General features: G+C 40.1%; 1 protein-coding gene across 2 annotated transcripts in view; it reads left to right on the top strand.

Annotated features, from left to right (window-relative positions):
- Positions 1-367: 367 nt before the first annotated feature.
- CCAR1 (cell division cycle and apoptosis regulator 1) overlaps positions 368-9,807 on the top strand; it is a 27,099-nt gene continuing 17,659 nt past the window's right edge. The window contains exons 1-5 of one of the 2 annotated variants that reach the window (XM_010291482.1): positions 368-485; positions 6,827-6,999; positions 7,594-7,638; positions 8,320-8,352; positions 9,312-9,505. In XM_010291482.1, the coding sequence (XP_010289784.1) occupies positions 413-485; positions 6,827-6,999; positions 7,594-7,638; positions 8,320-8,352; positions 9,312-9,505 (518 nt within the window). In that variant the 5' untranslated portion in view covers positions 368-412. The remainder of the gene's footprint in view (positions 486-6,826; positions 7,000-7,593; positions 7,639-8,319; positions 8,353-9,311; positions 9,506-9,807) is intronic. The other variant, XM_010291483.1, reaches the window with a different exon arrangement.

The raw sequence follows: 9,807 nt of genomic DNA, 5'->3' as shown, positions 1-9,807 counted from the left end.
CTGGAAGCGTGCGTTGTTCGGCAGCCTAGCGATAGCCCTAAGGAAGATCTCATAATGAAAAAATAAAAATTCTTCTTCGTTCTGCAGCGTCACCTTAGTCTTCGTTGGAAACGTGAATAAATTTTTGCGTTGAAGTAGCGTTAGTCCCATTGTTAAGACGGGGAGGGTGGCGATCGTGCCTTAGGAAAATATAACTTGCCTTGCAACTTTTTGTGTTCCCCGCTTTTGATGCGTGTTGCCCACCAGGTTTAGGGGTGTAAAGATAATCTTTCAACACTTTTTTTTTTTTCTTTTGTTTTTGACCCAGAATTAAAATAGCCTGATGGTATATGTTTCAAAGATTGTAGCTGCGCTTTATTTTAATAGATTGCAGTTATAGAAGATAGACACCCAGGAGATTTTGCCTTTCGCCATGGCTCAGTTTGGAGGACAGAAGAATCCCCCTTGGGCTACTCAGTTTACAGCCACTGCAGTATCTCAGCCAGGTCAGTTTACATATCACTTAATGTTTGAACCCTGACATCTAGTAGATTTGGAGATTCCGTAGTTGGGTATGCAGTTAAGAGTGGCACCATGCTAACTAACTTATTTAAATTCTATTTAAATGGGTTAAGTTGGGAGTTTTTCACACAATAAAGACATTAAAGATCATTGCCTAATACTAGCTGTTGGGTTAGTCTTTTTAATGGGGTGAGAAGTAAAATCCCACGTGAATTTTTATTGATTCTCTTGGTCAGTAAACAAGATATTAAGTTACTCATATCCAAAGATGTGTAAATCAAATTACCTTTCATCAAATTGCATCGCTCTAGATTAGATAAGAGCACTAATAAGGCATTACAGATTTCTTAAGTGCTGTCTGAGTTTCATTTCCTGGGCAGCCTAAATCAATGTTTACAAAGTATTTTGCCTTTACTAGTATATTGGACATCACATAGTGAAGAGGTCTCTGAAATTTGCTGCTTGGATGGGGAAGGGGTTTTTTTGTTTGTTTGTTTTAGTGCCAAGTTAGGACTGAAAGATCCCTATAACCAAAGGTACCTCCCTGATAATGATAGAGGGTTTCCTTTGATTTAGCTAAGAAGCCTTATTTAATCACAGGCTAGTATATTTAAAAACCTAGCTAGTTAGATTTTCATGTTTCACATTGTTTTATAGCATAAAAAATTTTGAGGCAAGAATGTGAGGCTTGCTGCATGGTGAATCATGGTGCTTCTATTTCCAGTTCTGGGCTGCCTTTTTGTCTCGAATACAAAGTGTTAATCCTAAATATTGTAGTTTCATTGTCTGATGTGAAAAGGCTTCAACAAAGCTGTGGTACTTTGAGGATTCAAGATGTCACAGGCAGTAACCTTGTTGAAGAGATGTCTTTCTAAAGAGTTGTATGTTTTTTGCTGTTGCCCTTTGCATCTTGCTCCAGTTTGATATGAAGTTGAATGAAAGACCTCCTTTGTCAGTGGTTTTACATCTGGGAGCTTAGCAAAAGTTAGGGATGACTGCCATTATTTGGAGGTGCATGCCTGGAGGGGAGAAAAAGAACAAACCTTTCTCCTGACTTAGTTTTCTTCCCTGAAATGACTCCTCCAGCTCCAGTTCTTGCTTTGGGCACTGATCCAATCTGTGTGTGTATCCTCAGGGAACTGCCACCTCCATTCCTCCATGTGTTTCACAATACTCGGTCCCAGTGTGCCTTTTCCTTTTCCTCTTCCTCCATGCCCATTCAGTCCTACTCTCTACCTAAACTGTTGTTGTACCTAACCAGCCGTCTGCAGGACGTTTTGCACTGAGTAGCTTACACCTCCCGTATGCAAATGGCGCTACTCTCCTTCTGTAAGAAATTGCTTGACAGCTGGAAAGGGTCGGCATTGTGAACACAGGAGAGATGAACTTTGCTTTTGGTTCTTGTGTCTGGGTGATACCTTGGACCCATCAAAGGATGGCAGCATCTTGGCTGGAGTATTCTTGACACGTTGGCTGATGTGACAGTAGTGCATCAAAAATAGTGGTGGAAGACTGAGGCCCAGCTTTGATGGCCTGTTTCAGAGGGAAAGCTGCATAAAACCTGCTGTAGGGGAGGAGCTGGCAGCCATCTTAGACCTCGCTGAGCTAGGACCAGAAGGGGGCCCTGGAGAAGAGGTGGATGGAGCAAGGACACTAGAAGCACACACCAACTTCTTACCTGTTTTCCTATTCCTATGACTCTGCTTTTGGTTAGCCTACTTCTGAGCCTCTTTAAATTAAATGAAGTGCAAAATTTAATTGGGATAGGACTAGCCAGCATCAGTTGCTGTGAGAGATTTTTCACCCGCGCAATGAGGACGGTATCTCCGGGGATTTTTATCTGTTCGTCTGATCCAGCAGCGCCTGACTCAAAACATGAGAGCCATTAAAGACTAACATTTGGTTGCAATTTTGTCTTCTTCCTGTGCTAGCTGCACCTTCCTTCATGTTTCTAGTGTCCCTCTTCACACTGTAGTATCTTCTCTCTGGTCTCACGCATTTAGCTCATTGTGTCCTTCTGTGCAGTCCTTTCCTGTTCCTACTGCAATACACAATCACCGTGTCTGTCCTTTTTTTTTCCTGCCTGTACTAGTGAATCCAGTCCCTGGGATTCTTCCACCCAGCTCCGGTTTTAGTACCCATGTACATACTTTGTCCCCTGCTTTTTTTATTGTCAGTGTTGATTTATAATACAGAACACAGGAAAATTTTTTGAAAGTATGCAGTGCTCTTTGGCCCTGCTGAGGGGCTGAAGAGCAGTCTTTAGTGTTGAGCTGGCTGCAGCTAAGTAGTCACCTTTCATGCACTTTTCAACATGAAGCTATGACTGTCCAGCCAGGTTGCTTGCCTGATGAAGAGAGAGGCTGTCGGGGCTCAGGCATGCTGACTAGCATGTACTGCTTCTCACCTGTGGTTGCGCTCAAGAAGTTGTACAGATTGGCTTACTCTTGTGAAGCTCAATTTTCATAAACTGATTTAAAAGAACTACATTTACCAAACTCTTACGAGGGTTGGCAAAAGGTGGGTTTTTAAAATTTTTTTTTATATATATATATATTTATGCATGCCAGCTGCTTTTATCCAAGTGTCAGGTTCCTTCCCCAAAGCATCAAGGTGCTTGGGTATGGGGGAAAGACATGTTGGTTTTTATAACACAAGCAACATGATACTTAGCTTTTTCTTAAGCAGCTGTCAAAAGTGGTGAGTGTTATAAACCCAGTTTGATAATTGCAAAAAGGTAATTTAAGGGTTGGTTGGTTTTGGGAGGGAGGGGGGGTGTATTACTGACTTGGATGCTGTCTTGGCCATCCCTGGTGAAGAAGTAACTATATGAGTTAAGGTTCTTAATTAAGGTGTGACACTTCAAGGTGGGTTGCAGAGTGACATGCCATGTAACGAAGGGTTCCTGGGATCCCTTTGGAATAGCTTACTAATTACTGTCTGTGCCTGTGGTATTAGAAGAGAGACGGGTAATTCCAGGTGTCAGCAAAGATCTATGTGTGAAGGGAGACTCCTACTTGTAACACAGTGAAATTGTTTCTCCTTGTCTCATGGTTTCGTGCATCACATGACTAACACCAGAATAAAGTCCCTGCTATGCTGCATAAGCAGTGCTAAAGCGTAAATTAAATCATGCCTACTACAGAAAATTAAAGTTTAAAAAATTATAAAATATAAAATTCCTAGATAGCACAGATTGCTTTTTGCAAGTCCTCTTTATACTTTTAACTTGCATCATGATGTGCAAGTTCCTGAGACGCCTGCAGAGGAGAATCCCCTCCTATTCTCTCAGCTATTGATTTTTGACATGTCTTTTGGTTTGTATCGCAGCACTTGGCATATGCTGTTTCAGGGTTAAGATTTCTGACTGCATAGTGAAGCGCATTTTTATAGAACTGTCGTGAAGGGGAAGTCCTAGCTGTGCTGTGATCTGTCTGATTGGCGTTGTCGTCTTTGCTGTCTCAAGACCTTATTGCGTTACAGTGAAGAACAGTACACCTGATGAAAGCAGAAGTACCCGAAGCTCAGTGTTATTGCTGGTGGTGACTAGTGAAAAGTGTAAGACTAGGGCAGGGATGCAGAGGAGTCACTAAGAAATAGTAGCTGATACACAATTTTCTGGCTTGCTGTAAACGGATGTCCTGTGATAAATACACTGAGCCTGGTTTCTATTGTGTGTGCCTGTTAAAGGGAATTTTTTTTTTACTAGGTTCTATGGTGTTTGTATTGCAAGGGTGTTAAGCTTGAAGAAACTTAAACACCCAAGGACCCAAACTCACAATTTCTGACAAATATAAAAAGTGTCCAAAGCCCTGGATAGACTACTCCTTTACTGTAATCCTAATAAACCTGCATTACTTACCAAGGAGATACATGCAGCTGCATGTATGATTAGAAGATGATTCCCTAATCCTAAAGGGCCTCTGGAATTTAGAAGCCGCCTAGGACTCCAGTTTCTACCCAAGCCCTTTCAGATGGATGTGCCATGCAGTATTTGGTGCGAGTGGAAGTTGTTTAGACTGCCTGTGAAGGAAGGCATCTCCATCACTGTACTTGCTGAGATAATTACAAACCCAAAGAAGCTATTGTTTGTCTCTGCAGATTCTTGTTGCCAGTAATACTAATATGGCGGTCAGATGTCAATTCCACACTCAGTCTGCGATTCATTCTCTGTCTCTTGTTTTTCTGGGCTATTTTTTTTTTTTTTTTTTTTAATCTAGTAATGCAAACACAGTCGCCTACTTAATCAGCCTGTTTGACTGAGATGAGTACATAGTTGAAAGGTAGACAAATTAAACTGTTGGATTACTTCAGGGCAAATTGGTAGGAACAAGATACAGCTTTGAAAAACTTGTTACTACAGGTGTTAGCCTACGAGGGGATCTCGGCAGGCTTTTGTCTTTGCCCTTTGTTAGTAAGTTGATCTGCAGTATTGTAGATGACATGATACCCAGGTAATATTAAATTATCATAAAGTGATGGTAGAGGTGGCAAAAAAAATTCCACCCCCCCTCAATGGACAAAGTGGGATAAAGTCTTAGGGTGGGCTGGGAATTGTTTTGAGATAATTATGGTTTCTGCTAGAGGGGAAATTGTCATAGTGGAAACTGAAGAGCGGAGTAACCCCAAGATCTGGTTTTGGGAGCAAGCATGTTAGTATTTTTGTGGGTATACTTGGTACTAAAAGACAGAGAACTTGTGAAACTCGCTTGATGATGCTTCCCAACTCCACCCCCCTGTGTTGGTACAACATTACAATAGAACCTTAGACTGAATGACAATAGCTAGTGTAGTCAAACAGATTCAAAGATAATAGCATGAAGTGAATTTATGTGCTAATAGGAATTTGCTCAGCATGTGGAAATGAGGAAAGATGAATGCATTGGTTACTTGCCTTGAGTGAGCTAGCAAAGCAAGGCAGCCAAGAAAAGTGAAAGTTGTCCCAGGATGCAGCAGCAGAGCATTTTCATTTGAAGGTCTGTTTAAGGTGTGTTATGTGAGGCATTGGTGAGGTTCCAGATGAGAGTGTGCTTCTGGATGGTCAAAAATGCATGTTCACATTGAAGCTGATGGACAAGCAGGAGGCAAGGGGATCAAGAGAATGGAGGGCCTGTCATGGGAGAAGCCTCAGATTTGGCTTGCTTGGCTTCCAAAGCAACCCAAATGTTGGAATTTTCCAGGGAAGAAAACATACCATACTGGAAATGCTGTAATTTTGCTGCACTACAGAAAGCTTGATTTCACTATTAAAACAGTATTACATATTTGATGCAGATCATAGTGATGGTGATTATTTTCACTGTTGCTTATATATTTCTTTCATGTTTCATTCCAAAACTGTAAGATGCTCAGAGCATCAACTTGCTTTCTGAAGATTGTGCTCTGCCGGAAAGAGCTGTGGTAGGGAGGATTACCTTATTCAGGATTTGCTGAGTTGGTTACAGCTGCATCCCTGGGTCAGGAATGACTGCTTCGTTTTGGATCAGTAAGAATAGTGTGGAGCACAAACTCTGCAGGAAGAATACTGTAAATCTGTTCTTCATTTCATTGTGCCTCTTTAACTGCTTTGGAAGAGAAAGGAACCCTGTTCGACTTGAATGTTCTTCAGTTCTGAAGGTTGCCGACTGACCTGTTTTTGCTGGCAATATGTTTCCCTGCTGAGTTTCTCTTTGGTTTTATTTAAACATGTGGACTAGACTGATAGCTTGATGAAGTGATGTTTGATCGTGCAGCTGCAGATAACTTTTTTAAAAAGTCCTGCCAGAGAGGGAGCAGGTTTCCAGATATGTTTGCAGTTCTTCACTCAGGTTTGCATTGCGCAGGGTTCTTTGTCCCTAAAAGTTCTGTCTGTAAGGCATAAGCATACCTCATTTGGAAGTATCGTACGCATAAGAAGCATAGCATGGGGATAGCTGCTCCTCATAATTTGCTTAATCTTCTGCAGTGAATTAAAAGCTGATATGACAATAAAATAAACTGATTTTTTGTTCCAGGCAGTTTGAGTCTGGGCAGCACAAACCCTTCCTAGTAAGAGCTGGAGAGAGCTTGACTTGGTCCCTTTATGTGTGGGGGCCGATTAAACTCCCTGTTTTTATAAGGCTGTTCCTTCTCTGCCAGCCTGCACATTTACAAAATCCAGCTCACTCGGGGACAAGGACAGTACTGAGTGAAGCAAAGCCTTGTGTGTTTCCAGAGAACACGTTCCAGAAGCCTCTGTTTCATAGTTGCTATTACAGTAAAGATTTCTCTTGCCTCAGATAGAATGGAATAAACCTCAGCTGTTTAAAGTTGCTCTCAGTGCTTATTGTGTGTGTTCTCTTTTCAGCTGCTCTTGGTGTACAGCAGCCATCGCTGCTTGGAGCCTCTCCTACAATATACACCCAGCAGACGGCACTCGCAGCGGCAGGCCTAACTACACAAACACCAACGAACTATCAGCTAACTCAGACAGCTGCTTTACAGCAGCAAGCTGCAGCTGCAGCAGCTGCGTTACAGCAGGTAAAGAAAAAGGAGCATTTGCTGTTGACTGTATGAACTTTAACAATATAACCCAGTGGCTTTGTGAAGCTAAAGTATTGAGGAGAGAAGCAGAATGGGAAATGGTGAACATTGCTATATAAACCTGTTTAAAAAACAGTGGGATTTTGGGTCTACAGCTATTAATATTGGCATTAATCTATGGAAGTGGGAATTTTGGCTATGGAGGTACTGACTTTTAGCTATGGAAAGCCTTTAGGGAAAAGGAGCTTTGCTGCACCTAAACTGAGAATCTCAAGTTCCAAGTATCTTCCATCACTACATGTATCCTTAATAGCATTTTGCATGATTTCATACTGTGCCCTAGATACTGTAAGTGTCAGGCTTAAAAATTTGTGATCTTTATCTAGAAAGTGTACATCAGAGTCCACTCTAAAGGCTAAAATATTTGTTATGAAAGTAATACATGTTGATACTATTAGTTATGCCTTGTATTAGAATTGTTAAATGTGAATAGTTTCTATCTAAAACTTGCTTAGCAGATAACTTGTATTTGGTATTATCGGGGTAATAGTACTTCCTGTTTATGAGATACTTTGCTTTTATCTGTTTCAGCAATATTCACAACCTCAGCAGACTCTCTATAGTGTACAGCAACAGGTTTGTCTGATTCTTACTGTGTACATCACAAATAACTTTAAAAATAATGTTGGTTGTGTGTCTTGTAGGGTATGTCTCCGAAATCATCCTCGTATGGGAAGTTGTTAAAGAAACTAAGTAATATTTTTTTGTAGTGAAAGAGAGCTTGAAGTTCATAAACTTGGAGAGATGTATCCAGAATGGAAGCCTGCCTACCTTCATGCAGAAAGGAAATTTAAAAATACATACTATTCCATGTGTACACGATTCCTGCTAAATTTTGCTCTAAACAGGGCCGTGTATTTTAACTGCTGGAAAGATGCTGGAAAGATCCAAAAAAAGTTCCCTTTTGTGGTTTTTTTATGGTCTTTGAACTTAACTGGATTTTGAAAAAGAATAAAAGGACATGGAAATTACAGGCCTAAGCTTCTCTAGCTGCCAAAACTTTTTTTGATATTGCTATTAATTTTCAGTTACAAAAAACCCCAGCATTTCTACTTACTGAATAAACCTGGAGTATGCAATCTTAAAATTAACCACATGAGCACGATTTTATGCATAAGCAAACTGCTGAAATGACCAAACCACAAAGGACTATTAACTGACTCAGATTAAGCAAAAACTCTTACTTGTAAAGAGGAGGTAAAATTGTACAATTTCCTTAAGCATATAAAATTAATTTATAACTTTATTTATTTTAAGTTGCAGCAACCTCAGCAGACCCTTTTAACTCAGGTTAGTTTGGTTTTATTGTTTGGTCTTCATCCCCAAACACAGATAATGCAAGAGTGCAAATTTGTGACGTCTTGGGTAGTTTAATCTGTAAAATGAATGGACATTTTGTTGGTACAGGTTTATTTTATCCAGATGTTAAAATATGCATAGCCTTGGTTTCAAAAATTAATAGCAACCACTTTTCCTTAATCTTGAAGGGAATATATTATGTTGATTACATCATAATTATGTTTGAACTTCAAGTGTTCAGTTGCAGTAAGTAACAAACGGGAAAAATCTTTCCTTTGAGAAGGAATTTAACTTTCTGTGTTAACAGTATTGCAGTATGTGTATAGAGAGGTTTAAAAAGAATCTTGCTGAGCTTGACAGGTTTAAAACATGCAACCATTTAACACTGTAAGTTGCTCCAGTTCTGTTTTCACTTAACCTTTTAAACTTGCCTGAGGAAGAAAGGTAAACACAGGTTGCTTAATTGCGTTATCTTACTGTGTTCTGCTTTTGTGAGAAGGCAAGCACATGAATTGTTGAGTTAGGGAACGGTTTGTGTTAGCCTCAACCATTACTGACTTCTAACACTACAGTTGAGATATAAATGGAGAATAATCTCTGAGCATGTATTCCTAGCAAAGTTAGGAACTCGCCTCCTCTTCAGGCCCACTGTAAAACAACAATGCAGTCTTCATTTTTTTTCTAGACAATGTGTATATCTCGGGGAAGTTGACTTTTTTAAAAGAACAGGATAAAAAAAGCTGGTCTTCATTCAAAGTAGAAAAATGCAATCTTAAACCAACCAAACAAAAAAAAACCAAAAACAACCCTTCCATCTTCTGAAAATCTTGATTCAGAATAATTGCTTTAGAGGCATTTTAAACTCCTGTCTACAGGAGGGTAAAGGAACTGTTCCTTGTAGCTATGTCAGCTGGTTATAAGATTTATAGTTTGCTTTATTTTGCTTACAGCCAGCTGTTGCACTACCTACCAGTCTTAGCCTGTCTACTCCTCAACCGGCAGCCCAGATAACTGTTTCTTATCCAGCACCCCGGTCAAGTCAACAGCAAACCCAACCACAAAAGCAGCGTGTCTTCACAGGGGTAGTTACTAAACTGCATGATACATTTGGTTTTGTGGATGAAGATGTCTTTTTTCAGCTTAGGTAAGATGTACATACTTGCCTGCAGATGTACTCTGTGATACCCTCACTAAATAAAAGGTTTAGATGGTTGCTTTCTAATTCTGTGACTCCATTGATAGTGCCTGTAGTTAGTATGGTTTTTCTGTCAATACTGAAAGTCAGGTGGTCAAAAATGTTAATAGACTCTAGATCTGATGTCAATTTTTTTTCTTAATGTAAAACCCAAGCTGGGAGACTCAGAAGGTACTGAGCTCCTTTATAATATGAAACTGCTTTGTGGGTGATTAAATGCATGTAATTTGCTATCTGCCTGTCTTAAATCA

This window comes from Phaethon lepturus, unplaced genomic scaffold (assembly GCF_000687285.1).
Source record: "Phaethon lepturus isolate BGI_N335 unplaced genomic scaffold, ASM68728v1 scaffold39107, whole genome shotgun sequence".
NCBI lineage: Eukaryota > Metazoa > Chordata > Aves > Phaethontiformes > Phaethontidae > Phaethon > Phaethon lepturus.
Note: the sequence above shows the minus strand (reverse complement) of the source record. Positions and strands in the feature narration are given on the sequence as shown.